Source organism: Rhopalosiphum maidis, chromosome 2 (genome assembly GCF_003676215.2).
Source record: "Rhopalosiphum maidis isolate BTI-1 chromosome 2, ASM367621v3, whole genome shotgun sequence".
Taxonomy (NCBI): Eukaryota; Metazoa; Arthropoda; class Insecta; order Hemiptera; family Aphididae; genus Rhopalosiphum; species Rhopalosiphum maidis.
This window is the reverse complement of record NC_040878.1, coordinates 63,683,266-63,698,553: the sequence shown is the minus strand read 5'-3', so window position 1 is coordinate 63,698,553 and position 15,288 is coordinate 63,683,266. Positions and strand designations below refer to the sequence as shown.

The 15,288-nt window shown below is 28.0% G+C and overlaps 1 protein-coding gene across 2 annotated transcripts in view; it reads right to left on the bottom strand.

Moving 5' to 3' along the window:
- Positions 1-549: 549 nt before the first annotated feature.
- The window catches only part of LOC113551041 (nitric oxide synthase, salivary gland), a 78,975-nt gene continuing 64,236 nt past the window's right edge, over positions 550-15,288 (bottom strand). Inside the window, exons 8-25 of one of the 2 annotated variants that reach the window (XM_026953049.1) lie at positions 14,001-14,175; positions 13,828-13,929; positions 13,544-13,738; positions 13,029-13,126; positions 12,779-12,923; positions 12,523-12,627; positions 11,116-11,204; positions 10,920-11,039; positions 7,407-7,614; positions 6,922-7,054; positions 6,538-6,831; positions 5,451-5,620; positions 5,184-5,394; positions 4,778-4,865; positions 4,489-4,613; positions 4,219-4,364; positions 3,384-3,575; positions 550-1,924 (exon numbers count right to left, since the gene is read on the bottom strand). In XM_026953049.1, coding sequence (XP_026808850.1) covers positions 1,811-1,924; positions 3,384-3,575; positions 4,219-4,364; positions 4,489-4,613; positions 4,778-4,865; positions 5,184-5,394; positions 5,451-5,620; positions 6,538-6,831; positions 6,922-7,054; positions 7,407-7,614; positions 10,920-11,039; positions 11,116-11,204; positions 12,523-12,627; positions 12,779-12,923; positions 13,029-13,126; positions 13,544-13,738; positions 13,828-13,929; positions 14,001-14,175 — 2,710 coding nt within the window. In that variant the 3' untranslated portion in view covers positions 550-1,810. The remainder of the gene's footprint in view (positions 1,925-3,383; positions 3,576-4,218; positions 4,365-4,488; positions 4,614-4,777; positions 4,866-5,183; positions 5,395-5,450; positions 5,621-6,537; positions 6,832-6,921; positions 7,055-7,406; positions 7,615-10,919; positions 11,040-11,115; positions 11,205-12,522; positions 12,628-12,778; positions 12,924-13,028; positions 13,127-13,543; positions 13,739-13,827; positions 13,930-14,000; positions 14,176-15,288) is intronic. The other variant, XM_026953050.1, reaches the window with a different exon arrangement.

Sequence of the window (15,288 nt, the reverse complement as noted above, 5' to 3'; positions counted from 1 at the left end):
AAATTCCGTGCCCTAGTCATTATAATAAAATAAAAACGCACACATTATTAAGACATATTTGTATAACTTTTAGAATTAACAAATAGATTTATTAGTTTAAATTATCTAATTATGTTTCAAAGAAAATAATGAATAGATAAATTTTAATATGATTAAATAACTTAAATAACTGAACAACAATATTTAGATACCATATAAACATTTGCGTACGCCTAGAATATTATCTAGGTATATAATAATATATAATATTATATAATAAAATCAAAAAAGAAAAAAAAATACAATATTTACATGTAATAATAATAATAATAATAATTAGTAGCAATAGGAATGATTTTTTTCTTTTTTAAATTATTAATTCAAAAACGATAAAAATATTCAAGTACACCCATTATAATAAAAAATAGCAAAGATGATAAGGGTATAATATTTTAATAAGAAATATATGTATAGAGCTATAAAATCTTATTTAAAAAAAAAAAAATAAATAAAAATGGAATAAATTGACGCGTTAAAGTGATAAGATAATAATATAAACCATGTATTGTTGTTTAATTAAATATAGTAAAGATTTAAATGTAAATACTTTTGGTAACATAAAAGAATATATTTATATGTAGTTTATACACAAGGAGATAATTTACAAAAAAATTCAAGATGAATCCGTGATTAGTATTACTGTATTTAAACTATTTAACTATTAGATCAGTTGTTCTCAATATATATGGTACACGGAAAGCTGATGGGCAATACTTAGATTTGGAGAAAAATTGGAACTATTATTTACCGCCATAATTAATACTAAATACTATATAATATTAGTTTCAAGTGGGGTGTGAATATCCTTAGTTTGTACTGGAATAGAAAAAAAAATTGAGAACCACTGACTTAGATTATTAAACTACATTAGGTACTTTTACCGAGTACGTTTAAATATAAGTATATAATTAACTATATAACTAACAACGTTTCAATTGCGTATTGGTTAGGTTACAATCACACATAGGTACCCTACATGGCTACATATAGTTATTATATGTAACTACCTATATGCGCGTTGTATAATGTGTAATATGTACAGTTTTATGTATAATATTGTCTAAATTACAAATGCTGATGAATTAATTAAAATTGAATTCATAAATAACATTACAATATTATGTTCGACTACGACGTTCCAAAAATTGTTTTTACTCGCCTCAATAAATGATGTATAATATGATTTTTTGATCAACTGAAATCGAAACAAAACGGAAACGTGCGGGCATTCATTAATTATACACGCGCAAACCCATATATGAGATCGTTTTAAACATTGCATATTTTAAAACGCAAAAGTGGGTAGTGCGTATATCGCCAGAAAGAAAACACGAAATCGTGAAAAAGAAAAAAAACCAACAGTTTTATCTCGTATTTTTGAAGCATCCAATAATTAATGGACAGAGAGTCAGAGACGTTTTCGTATTTATGTTTTCGGCGAGTGGGTAGCGTATAGAATACTTAATTTATGTACAACAGATACCTCTACTCACTACACAAAATAATATGCGGGCGGGCTACAGTACGATGATAGTGTGTGTAGGTGTGTGTAGAGAGGGGATAAGCACGTCATAATAATATTATCATATTATTGTAAATTTGAAATTATCCGAAAAATAATAATGTATTTATACAATCGCGTCTACATACGTATTATTAAGTAGGTACGTATACCCAAAAGGTAATATAATTACAATTTTTTGTCTCTAAATTCTTGTATCGTTGCTATCGACTTAGCCAACATGTTGCCTATTGTAGGCCAAATTGAACGTTATGGAAGCGTTTCGGACGCCATTCGGATTCGAGCAGACAGCCTTGAACTGTTGTGCACCTCAGCCGTCCTCAGCGTGATGCCGAATATGTCTTCGTGATAACGGTTGTCGTCCTATGCAACACATAAATTATATGTAATAAATAATAATGTGTTACAGCAATATTGGGGCATATATATAAATATATTATATGACGTTGGACGTGGGTACAAGTGGGTATTGCAACCGAACACCCAAACGACTACAACTGTCAAATAATTCAAACATCTCATACGATTTTCGTCAAAACACGTAAACACATAATATTATTTCGACTTTTGAGGGACGTTTCGGCAAGGGATCTGTTATTAATCTTATCTTTCAAACGTGCGTGTCACGGGTCGTCAATCGCCCTCGTACATTTCCGAAATCGGAAATCAGGTAGGCACAACTACATTATTACAGTATTATACAGTAAATCACACAATAATTATGTATAACAGATACGATGTCAGTGCAATAGGTAGTAGGCACTCGTAGGTTTATGATATTTATACATCTGTATATGATTTTGTTTAGATCGCAATCCGAGGTAGTAGTCGTCACGTTATTCCGGTAAGCCGACGTGAGACATCCGTGTAGAGGTGTACAATATAATGTAATACTGCTATGTGCGTTTTTACTGATAAAGGCATACACGATATATAGTATATATATATATATACATAAATAGCGCCATAGCAAAGGTGTACGAAGACGAGTTTATATTATGATATATAAAGCGCAACGAATAACGCGATGCCAAAAATCAGTGACGTGTGCCTATCTTTCTAGACTTTCATTTCCTGATGAGATCGGAGACGCGCTGAGCGCTGAAACTACGATTTGTAAAGGACCTAGAATCATAATGTTAGGCGAGTTAGTCGGGTGTGGTTTTGAGTTTTTAAAATCCATCTAGAGGCGTTAAAAAAATCCTTGTATTTCATATCATTATATTATATCAGGCTTATAATAATTTCATGCAGTTTATCCGGAAACATAGGCCTGTGCGTAAAATAGTGGTTTTAGAAGCGTAAAATATCTATAATAATAAACGGTTAATTGCAGCTAGTCGTGTATAATTGTGAATAATCGTGTTATGAATTATGATATTATTTATTACTTATCGTGCAATAATTTAACCATGGGTGGACGGTGATTTTCTGTAATTTATAGGACATATATTATAGACAATATATTTCAACAGACATTCACAACTAAATAAATCCCTATACCATTTATATGAAACGAGTTTGACCGAAAATACAAGAATAATTAACGATTTTAAAATAATACCGAATAGTTATAGTATTATTATTACTCTCTATAAAATATTTCTAGGACTGTGTCCGGGGAAATATTATATAACGATTAACCACCGTCTTCCGCTAGGTTAGATATGATTATGTAACCTTTAAAATATGAACTAAAACGAATCTTAAATTGTTCCGTAGATATCGTAATAATATGTTTTGTAAAATCATGCTTAAAATAAATAAAAATATCGTTGCTGACTTTTCGCCCCCGATCACCATAAATCTCGTATGAGCGTACCCGTAATCCCAACATGAAGTTATCGGACTGTGTCGAATTCATGCCGGTTTGCTCTTGAATTATCGACTTGAGGGTCTGGTACACGTTCTCAGCCATCTTACAATCACCACATACGTAAAAGTGTCCCCTTTCCACGGCTATTAATTCGTATATCATTTTCGCTTCTTTCAACATCAAGTCTTGTACGTAAGTCTGTGGGAACAAAAATGTACTTATATTATAACCACTGTTTAATTGATCACAAGTATTGTTTACGAGAGATAAAAATAACATAATACTATTATAGTTTGGCACCGTTTCGAGTCAATTCATTGTCACGAAATCGCATTCACATTTAAATCACATATATTCAACAATTGTTTAATTTTTCATAATTTTATAATACAGGCATGTGCCCAATTAGCGATTTATTACAAATACAAGAAAAATAAAAGTGTTATTAAGGTATAAAATAATCTTAATTTAAAAATTTAATTATTAAATGAAATGGAAAAAGAAGGGGCCAGAATTGGCTATAGACATACAATGATGAAGTGATTATTTAAACCATAGTTGAGGAAGTTGGTAGATCAAAAACAACACGGTATCGAGGGGACATTGCAAAGAATTTCAGATACAGTAAATATTTATTTCAATGCATATTGATTACTATTAAAAATAAAATATATCATTCATTCAATATTTCGATAAATATTCATAAATTTGAATTTGAAATGCTGCTAAAATTATGTAGTATTCTGGACGTTCGCGTGAAATGATACCGTTTTCAACGATGAGTTTTGGCTTGTGTATGTTTTAATATGAATATGACGTCAATATCGGAATATAGACCTACCTTCGGAATCGATGGTTCCCTAGACAGTGCCAAGTAAGTCTTGTTCAATACGCCTTCTTTTATCATTTCCATCTTGTCCGTTTTGTAGAGATCCATCGATTTGTATTGGCATCCGAAGAACAACATGGTTCTGCCCATTTTGGCATCTGCGGCGGACAAAGGATGAGTCAGAAATACTTGTGTGATGGACATTTTAACGTTATTATAATAATTTATATGTTATACGAAAATAATAATATAATGGGTATTATGAAGACGTGTCATGTTTACCAATGCCGCTTTTCTTCTGCGCATATCTGTGTTGCCAAAACGCTCGGAACGGGGCGATACCTGTGCCGGGACCCACGAGTATTAACGGCTTTGTCACGTCTTCGGGCAAATGGAAATTTGGTGCACTATACGAATAGGAAAAGAAACAGTTACAGACGTTACAATAGTATATTAGATAGGCACTGCTTTGTCATCAGTAGCGCACACAGGATTTTGTTTTTATGTGCGCCACTAATCGTCAATACTGACATGATAATATCACGTTGGTTTCAGCAAAGATTATTATTACCTTCGAATAAACATGTACACCGTGTCATTTATGTTAGCGTCTAATAAGTAATTAGAACATACGCCGTAGTGTAATAAGCCTTTTCCACCTAAATAAAAATAACAAACAATAATGATTTTTACATTAAAACCAATATTTTATTTCAATAATTTATAGGTATTATTTTTTATATGAATTTGTTTATTGCTCTTCATCTATGTATCGCGTGGAGATTTTACATAAGGGTTAAACTATTTTTCAAACATATTCCATGGTTAAAATAAAAATAAAATTGTATGGTGTTAAGATTAGAAGCCTATTCACTTTATTACTTAGTTTACAAAAATAAAATAAATTAATTCCTATAATTAATTAATACACGCATATTGTTATATTCTAATGTAATGTTAAATTTAAAAAAAATTACCTTTAGTCTTATAAGTCACTACTGCGACAGTGAGGTGCACTTTATGCGGATGTAATAAACTTGACGAAGAAATACTGTAAAATCTCGGCTGTAATGGTGTAAGCTGTGCGACTAATAAAGCAGCTGGTGGTTTAATAGAAGGAAACTCTTGGAAAATCTCTAGAAGATTGGGTAAGTTCCAATGACGCCAATCTTCGTAAGCGGCACTGTCCTATAACACGTGGACAATTTAAAACAATAACATAAAACAATGTGATAATGCCTTACTGTCGCTAATGCTATGAGATTTTTTTTATCTGTAGGATCAGTAGCACATGAAGCAAAAAATTGTAGCATATTTGGTGTAGGTGGTGTAGTGATGTCTAAGAATCGTGTCAATAAAGTTCGCAAAGAGCATCTTGGTATCTTCTCGTGAGGTAACCAATTCTTAGATACACCTTAAATAATCAATAACGTCGATGAGCGTAAGAAAAAAAATATAAATTTATAATATACAATATACATATTAAATATTCGAAAAATACGATTTAGTTAGTCTATAAATGGAAATTTATTCTAAATAGTTTCAAAGTATGTAGATGTTTGAGTAAATTTATAAATGTACAATTTAGTAATGCTATTCATTAAGAATAAAAAAGCTAAACTATGTCCAAGGACTCTCTAAACGTTGGGCCTGCTATAAGTGGATGGTTGGTGATTTAAAGTTTTCTACTTTTCTAGAGTCATAAATTTCACTTGTGAAACTTATCTTAGAATACGGTCTATTATGTGGAGCTTAGATTCTGTAGTTGACTGTCATCGGCTAGCACGAGTTTTGCAGTGTAAGTTTATGAGTTTTTCTAGTAACAGTACCTATTAGAAATTGAACATCCAACTCATGACTATGTACGTCAGTATAAGTTGTTTTAATTTTACATTTTCTCTATTTCAGAATGAAGACAATTTAAAAAAAAAAACCCAGTCACATAAATAAATTATCTCTGTAAATGGATTTCGTATTGAAAAAAACGTAAAATTATTTCAAATTCAAGTTTTCAAAAATTTAAATATTTAAATGCCAAAAATAGTATTAAAAATATTTTTTTTCCAATACACTATATTGCAACTGTTTCGTGATCTGGATAAAATTACTATCCTTAAGTAAATAATATATTATACATACGTATAATAACGGATTTCACTAAATTCGTTTTGTACACATTTATAAAGTTACCTATTATTATTCTTTTTAAAATATAAAAATAAATCTACAACACAAACGCATAATATGTTTTATAAAATATGTATGAGCAGTATAAATAGTATACTGAAATATATATACAATCTGAAAGTTAATATTTATTGAAAGTGTTACCTGTAGATGTATGTTTTTCTTTGAGCATTTGAAGTTCCATCGGTTCGTCAGGATCTTGATCACATTGCAAGTACGGGATAATACCAGACACTAGTTCATCTCGGTTGGTCGCGAACATGCCCACGTGATCGCCGGGTCGATACATTATCTTCTCCGATTTCGCCCAATCATCCACGTCAATTTCTAGCCACAATGTCACGCGGTCACTCTTGCAGTCTCCACTGTTGCTCATTAAGTTCTGTTTGTTAGAGAGTCGGCACGTCCAAACTCTTTTGTTGTGATAATGTGAGTATGCTAAAATAAATAAACGCATAAATCGTAAATACTTATGAAATTCGTCGATAGTAATAATATAATATTATTATGTATGCGTTTTGTACGTACCGGAATGCAGATTGTCCGGTTCAGAACTATTCACGAATCGAACTGTAGAGGCGGACAGCTTTTCGTTATGAAGTACTTGTGAAGCTTCGCTAAGAGATTCGTCCATGTCCAAGCAGAAAGTTTCACACGCCACCTAATAGTGTGCAACATGTTAGTTTTTTTTATATTTTTAAATAATGTAAACAGTGTTAGTAGCAATAAGGCTGGCCCCAGAAACGGAACACAGAAGCTAAACCAAACATCATAATATAATGTTATAAAAACCGATTTAAAATAAACTGATGATATTGCAGTGGGCTTTCAGACGAGAGTAGTATTATGGTTTTTTTTTCGATTAATCATTGGTTTCTCAGTAAATATTTTTGATTATTTATTTTGAAAATTCGCTGCAAGTTTTATATAATAAAGATATACCATACACGTTTGAACTGAGTACAAAAGCTCTTCCGTCGAAAAGCAATAAATTGGAAATATAAAATAAATACTTTTGATGTCAACATTGTTTTAAGTCTGCTCACATGAAAAACATCAGTAGCCCATTTTTTAAAGGCTTGCTCTTGGCCACACATTTCGTCGCCCTTATTGAGTTTGATTAGTCGTTCTCCACCAAGCTCACCTAGAAGATTATCAACATACGATCCAAATGCACAAAAGTTGGGATACGCACTCGAGCCTAATCCAAACACCGCAAATCTGTAAAGAGTAAATATGATTTTATTTTCTTTTAAGTTTGGTTGTGATTTGAACATTAATTTTCCTAACGTCTTTCAGTATACAAATAATATGAAATTGAAAAATAGTTTCATTTTTTAATAATTACTTATTTTATCATATTTATGCTTTTACATAATGTTTACACAGCCGCCACAGAGTTTTTAATTTTGAATTTCAATGACAAAATTGTTTTATAAAAAAATTAAGTATATTTTTCCAGAGTTCAATATATTGAGTTAATATTTAATATTTGATTATTTGAAATGAATAAAGAACATAAGAACAATAATTTTTTCCAACCAGTAAAATTAAAACATTTCGAATATTATATAATTATATTATAAGTATAAAAAAATAAACTGAATTACTGATTAAAATTATTATAATAATAATAAATAATAAATTATCATTTCATACATGTATGAATTTATAGTAATTTTCAAGGTAAATATCACACCTTAAATATAAAATAGGTACAAAACAAAAAAAAAATGATTCACCATATACATATTATACGGCATATTTTAAAATAGATATATATATAATTGCATAATATGTACTTTTTACCATGTACATAATACATAAAAATATTCTTTTGGTGTACTTTAAGACTTTAAATTTATAAATATAACTTGTAGATACTTAGTAAGGATTTTATTAGTAAGCTGATTATTTTCAATCAGTTTGCTGTAAAATAGATATTATTATCCGGTTATTTTACGTCAATACGTCAATTCCCATCTCGTCTACTGTTTTATATTTACTACAATTTAGTTCGTTTGTTATGTTTTCCTCAAATTTTATAAATAAAAGATTTTAAACATTTGCCTATCCACTAGATGTACACTATACAGGTATGTATGTAATACACATTTCTTACATTTCTTAATATATCGATGGGTACCTAAAAGTAAGATAAGTTTAAAAGGTTTTAAGGTTTTTTCAAATGGATTACTAAATCTTATCACCAGTCAATAGCATTTGTGTGTATGTGAGTGTTTTTTTTTTTTTTGTTACCTTCGTTCATTCTAATTTATGAGTACAGCTTTATTACAGTATTACTACCCCAATAAATATTTTAACCAAACATTTGATGCTTATGTAAATTATGTCTTAAAATTACACCATTGATCTTAAAATAATTGTAATTTATTAATGTGAAATTCCAAGGATGATTAGTGTAACGAATTTGTTTAACTTGTTATATTTAATTTATAATATAAGAAAAATAATTTAAGTTAAATTGACTAAAATATTTTTTATAACTTCGTTAATTAAATGGATAAAAATAATTTATTTATTAAAAATTAAAATTTGACTTTCTAATCAGCAAGAAAAAATTAATACAGTGAAATTTCTCAATAGTGAACAACAATTTCTTGGAGATGTACAATTTTTATTATTTTCAATGTAAAAACCTCCGAATAGCGGACGCCTATATAAAAAAAAATCCGGGATAACGAGAATTTTTACGCTAAACCAGTATTTTATCGAATTTATTTTTTTAGTATAACTGAAAAACGAAAAACCGTGATACTTGAAATTTTCACATAATATTTATGTTAGCACTTCCAACACATGAAATAATTTTTTAAATATTTTATTTTTGAGCTATTTAAAGATATTTAGGAGTTTTAATATATTTTTTTAAATGTTGATAATGAAATATGATGCTTAAAAATTGAATACAAGATTATTTATAAGTTGTTCTTTTATTAAAATTTAATAATTATTTATTTAGCATATGGTTACCAAAATATACATATAAAATTATATAACAATGAATTTAAATTGAACATTTTCATAACAATGGTCCACTCAACACTTGTTCACATTTTTATCTTTATTGGTTTGTTTAATAGTAAACTGGTTGTTGTATTGATACTATATTATATTTTAAATGTTAACAGTAATATTCATTTATACCTACTTATTTTATTTGACTAATTTGATAATTTATTGTTTAAACACTTTATTTAATTAATTTAACATAGTGTATATATTTTTTTTAAACATTTAACCCTTATGAATTTCAAAAATTTACTCCTTCTGAATAGTGTACAAAATGTTGGTGACCGAGAGTGTCCGTTATTTAGAGGTTTCACTGTGTATACCAATTAAATAATCAATATTTTTGATTTTTGAACCCTGGAGTTAAAGGCACTTGTAGTAGGCATAGTAATGTTAAATGTTGACATAAAGTGGGTAGTTGACTCTCTAACTAACTTTTACAACATTCGCTAAAAACAAAGCATCTTGAGTTAAAACAATACATCTCATATAGGTAATAACTAATAAGTGCTATTGAAAATGTTGTACATTAGTATTTGTAAAAAATATAAGAATTATGTCAGTGATACAAGCTATCAATCATGAAGTACCTATCCCACTATACTTTTAAGCAGCTAATTGCTATAACAAACATTATCGGAAAAAAGTTTTCATGCGTTTGAATTTATTAATTTAAAAAAATGTTTGTGTAAAATATGTATGTGATATCGGTTATCAACTACCTATCTTGTATATCTATAATAAACTGTCATGTATATTTGAAATTAAATCTGATTATGATTATAAATTTAGCTATAAATATATTTCTTGTAGAATATTATTTTATAATTCTCAAACAACCAAAATTATAAATGAATAGTTAATAGAATACGTTATTCAATTTGTATTATTTCTTTATAAAATAACTTTGAAGATGACATGTAATTATATGTTAAAAATTAACTTATTAAATTAAAAATAATTTTCAAAAAAAAAAAAAAAAGAGTTATTAAACTTAACGTTTTGATTTTTAATTTATCATGACTAGTTATGTAAAATTATATATGGACATATATTATAGTTTATCTGCTGTAAAAATTAAAACTTTTGTTACACGATATGAATCTAATGTAAAATTATTCAACGAAATATTTAGTAGATACTTTTTGAATATTTTATATATTTACGAGTTACCATTAGTACCTTCATAGATATTTGGCTTCCATTATTTTTTATAAATTAATCATTATTTTGTTCTGAGTATTAGTTAGTAAATACATTATTCTGTATCATAAATAATTGTGTCTATATGTCCTGAGTAGTTAATAAATGTAAATCAATTAATATTTTTACTGTATGTCAAAAAACGAAAAATTATAATTATAATCTGTTAATATCAATATTATTTGTAAATAAATCACGAATATAGTAACGTAATACGTTTTTACGTACTCTAATAATTACTCTGTAATTTAGAGTTATTATTTTTTATTTACTTAATTTTAATATTATACCTGACATTTCCAAGTGGTCCGAAGTTATCAACATCTGTCGAATCTCTGTTAGATACATCATTTAGATCAGTTAAATGATGGCATTCTGAAAGACTATTTGCCTTTATAAATGATGCGGAGCTAAAAATAAATATTTTAATATTGGTGATTAATTTTTGCCATTTAACCAAATTTTGATGAGCCAAGATTAGGTTACCTGAGAGGTGATGCTTTAACGGCAAGCGATTTATTAGAATTAGTGCCTTCGTGTTCCATTTTCATTGAATGCAATTGTTGTGCAAATTCCTGTAGTGAATAATATAAACTCAAAAACAAATATTTTTCTTATTGGAAAGTTAAATTTTTATTTTTTTGAACAAGTTTTAGTTACGTTAAAAAAAAATAAAAGTTTGATTTCTTTAGAGTTTTTCTTTTTATTTATATTAACGTAACTTTTAAGAAGTCAACGAAATAAAGGTCCCTCTTATTTGATTTAAAAATTGGACAACCTATAGCTGCATAGCTAAAAAAGAACCTTAACAGCTAGTATTCAACCTATGCAAGATATATTCATATAGATATCAAATTAATAAAAATAATACACTCTTAGTAAAAATTATCGAAATAGTTCATTCAGTTCAAATCTCCATCAATGACCAATAGTTTTCCCATCTGCATTAAATATAATACTTCATTAGATTCCGTAAAAGGACTCTTATTCCAGTGTATTTGGAGTATTGTTTTTTTTTTATTTTAAGAAAGGCGAAAATTGGTTTCGTAAAAAATTTATAGGTGTTTCGTGAAATTCACAATTTTTCTTAGTAGAAGGTATATTACCTGGCTACTTATAATTATGAAATATGATCATATAATCACAAATAAATGTGTTGATAATATGTACGAAAGACTTATACGTCCAATGCTATAGATATGACTAATATAATACCCATTTTGCACATTCTAATAAATTAAGATTTTCACGTGAATTGTCTCCATATTGTTTTTTTAATAAATATTTCTTGTAATTTTTCGTTTTTTTTTTCATTTTATACTCTATTTTTTTTTTACTCATAACATAATATTATATCTTCAAGGGGAAACATGAAGACATAAAAAACATATTAATTATATACCTGATATAGGTTTTCCGAGCTCCAAACAAACCTAGGGACATTTTTGATTTTTGGAGAGAAAAAAGGCCTACTTACTTGAGTATTTAAATTTAAAAAAACATTAAAGCTTAGCTAAATTAATAAAACATACAACTGAAATAGTTGTTAATTGTATAATTTATTTTACCCAGTAAAACGCGTACATTTACCAATCCTACACCTACCTATCTAAATATTTTATCTTGAATGCAATTACAGCTCTATTCGTACACCTGCATTAAAAAAATAATAATAAAAATAATATTGACAACAAAATATTAAAGTCAGTTATAGTTAAGTTATGAAAAGCACATAAATTATACAAATGTTTTAAAAAAACTCTTGTAACTAACCAGTCACCAATTATTCGTGCTAACTATTAAATAATTAATATTTATTTTTAATCAATGAAAATGTACAAATTTACAAGATAGATTTAATATTTTATTTAAACTACTTTAGCTTAAACGTACCTGTCCATTCTCCGGAGGATCACCGTTACCAAAAGTTGATACAACTACTAACAATAGCGCCTCGTGTTCAATACTTGTCATATCATATTCTTCCATGCTCATTACCTTTTATATTAATTTGATTGTTATTCAAATATTAATTAAAATCGTTAAGATATTTATTTTAAAAAATAAATTATTTATACAGTGATTACAGATGTAATAACGAATTTGTGATTTAGATCTTATTGGCAAATTAACTATCTGTTAAATGTACCTGAGAATGAAAAGCATGTGCAAATATTTCACCCAATTTTTTCGCATACATTTCTGATCTTCCTGTTTCTGTTGCATAGAGTATGGTCGCTTTTATTCTACGAGACAATGCTTGTCCAAATAATTTTGATGTAAATTTCACAGCTCTATTAAAAAAATAATGTACTTTTAATTGAATGAAATACAAAAATATTATAGGTATCAATATTGTATAAACTCGTAGGTATTAGTTCTATTTTTTCTTTAAATACCTGGCGATTTGTTTAAAGTGGAACTTTCGTCTCTGTTTCTTTAACGATTTTCCTTGGTTTTGTCCTTTTTTCCAAACATGAGTTTTCCAGGCTGGTTCCTTTGAACATATTTAGTGATATATTGATGCAGTTTAATAAATAAGAAATGCATTTAGTTGAAATTATAAAAATTTTTTTTCAGAAGTATAATTTATTAAATACTTCATATACAAGAAAAATATGATTTTTGTGAATAATATGTTTTTAATATTAAATTAAAACAATTTTGAATATGTTTTTAATATGCATCTAACAATGTTGCCAATCTTATACCGCTTAAACGATTTTAATATTTACAATGTATGTTTTTAAGATTGAAATAAACTCGTACAACTCTGTAAATGTTTACTTACTATAACTACTACTATGTTATTCTAAGTACTTTGATTATTTTATGAAATGTAATAAATGTATTAATGATAAGTTGACTAAATCCATAATATTTCAAACTATGTATGTCAAATTTCAGATATTACCTGATAAGCATACATTGGATGAAGTTCGTAGCTGACCATTTCTTGATGAAAAACAGGAGTAATCGAGCCAGAAATCGGAGGCACAATCCATACCCAATCCGCGGGACATCCTTTTCTTGTTCTTAACTCGTTGTCGTAGTGTTTCATAAACGATTCAGATGCAGTGTGATGATCCATTATCGTGATATTGTTTGACTATTGTCAAAATAAATATTATAACTTAAGAATGTCAAAGTTTAGTATAGTTATTAGTTATAACAACAAGTACCGATACGTAGACTTACTTGGAAACTGTGGAGTACAGCTAAATTTACTTCAATAAGAGCTCGATCTTTTTTCAAAAATCCGTAATTTTTCAATTCATTTTTCATACGTTCTAAAACTTCCTGGAAGTCAAAAATTAGTTGATTAGTAAAAATAAATAAAAGTGATCATCAAAAACGCATCGATCGCTTACATCTAGAACATTATATCTATGTGGGTCACATAGATTCCTACATCCGATTTCCGAGCTCATGTACCACCCATTGAACGGACAAGCTGTGAACTGAATTCCTCCACAGTCGAACATCATTCCGGACACTGCGGGAAGACAATACCATCGGAGACCCAAATCAGAAAACCAATCAAATCTGAAAGCAATCGGTTGAAACGATCAGATAAAGTAATCCCGCGATTTATAACGCGTCTCGTCGTACCATGAAGTCAATTTTGTGTATATTTTACATTGATATATTATATTTCAGTGTATAAGTTTAAGTTATACTTTGATATTATGGGGTTTAAATACATTCCGATAAAGAAAAAATTGCTTTAGCTTTACTGAAAACTTATAACACTTTATTACTATTTACATTATTAATTTTGACCACGCACCGAATATAAAAAATATATTGTACATTATATATTATACTTAAATATAATTTGTATGTTTTTCGTACAAATTGATATAAATAAATATATTATTTAATGAATCTGGACAATTTAAAAACCATACATTAAAATTAAATGTGTGTTGTATCTAACAGATTCGTCCTGTATAATATACATTTAACATTACTCGTGTATAAAAACAAACACAGATATAAATGGAATTGAGAATCGTTCATTTTCAGAAAAGGTGTTGAAATACTGCAATTAAGTTTGTAATGCTTAAGTACAAAAATATAATATACATGATATTATTGTACCACCTATATTGAAACTGGTATGTGTACACAGTAAAATATGTCGTTATAATACATTTTGTCCCTATAACGTATTTGAAATTGGATAAAATGCACAGTTTTTTTATAGTTAATAAACATTAAATTAATTTGCCGTTATAAACCATAGACATCTACACGTTATTTGTATTTTAAGATTCGAGAATAAAATGCAATTATGCGAATTCATCCATCGTCCACTCTGGAGATTATATTATTATGGAATAATAACCATATTTCAATTTTAAATCAATTTCTATTTTATCCAAGCAAATTATCTTTGATTTTTATCAGAATTTTTATTGGTTTTTAATCAAACTGCTTCGTTAAAAGAAAAATAAAATGTTTTTAATCTCTACTCCCTTTTAACACTACATTTTACGTCATTTACATTAAACGGAACTCATAGCTCACAAATATGTGTTGTGTATACATATTTTAATAGCTTTTATATATGTTTATTACGACGCCATGTGTCATAACATTCATAAATTTATAAACTGTGTTACTGGTTTGAATATAATATAATCTAATGAAAAT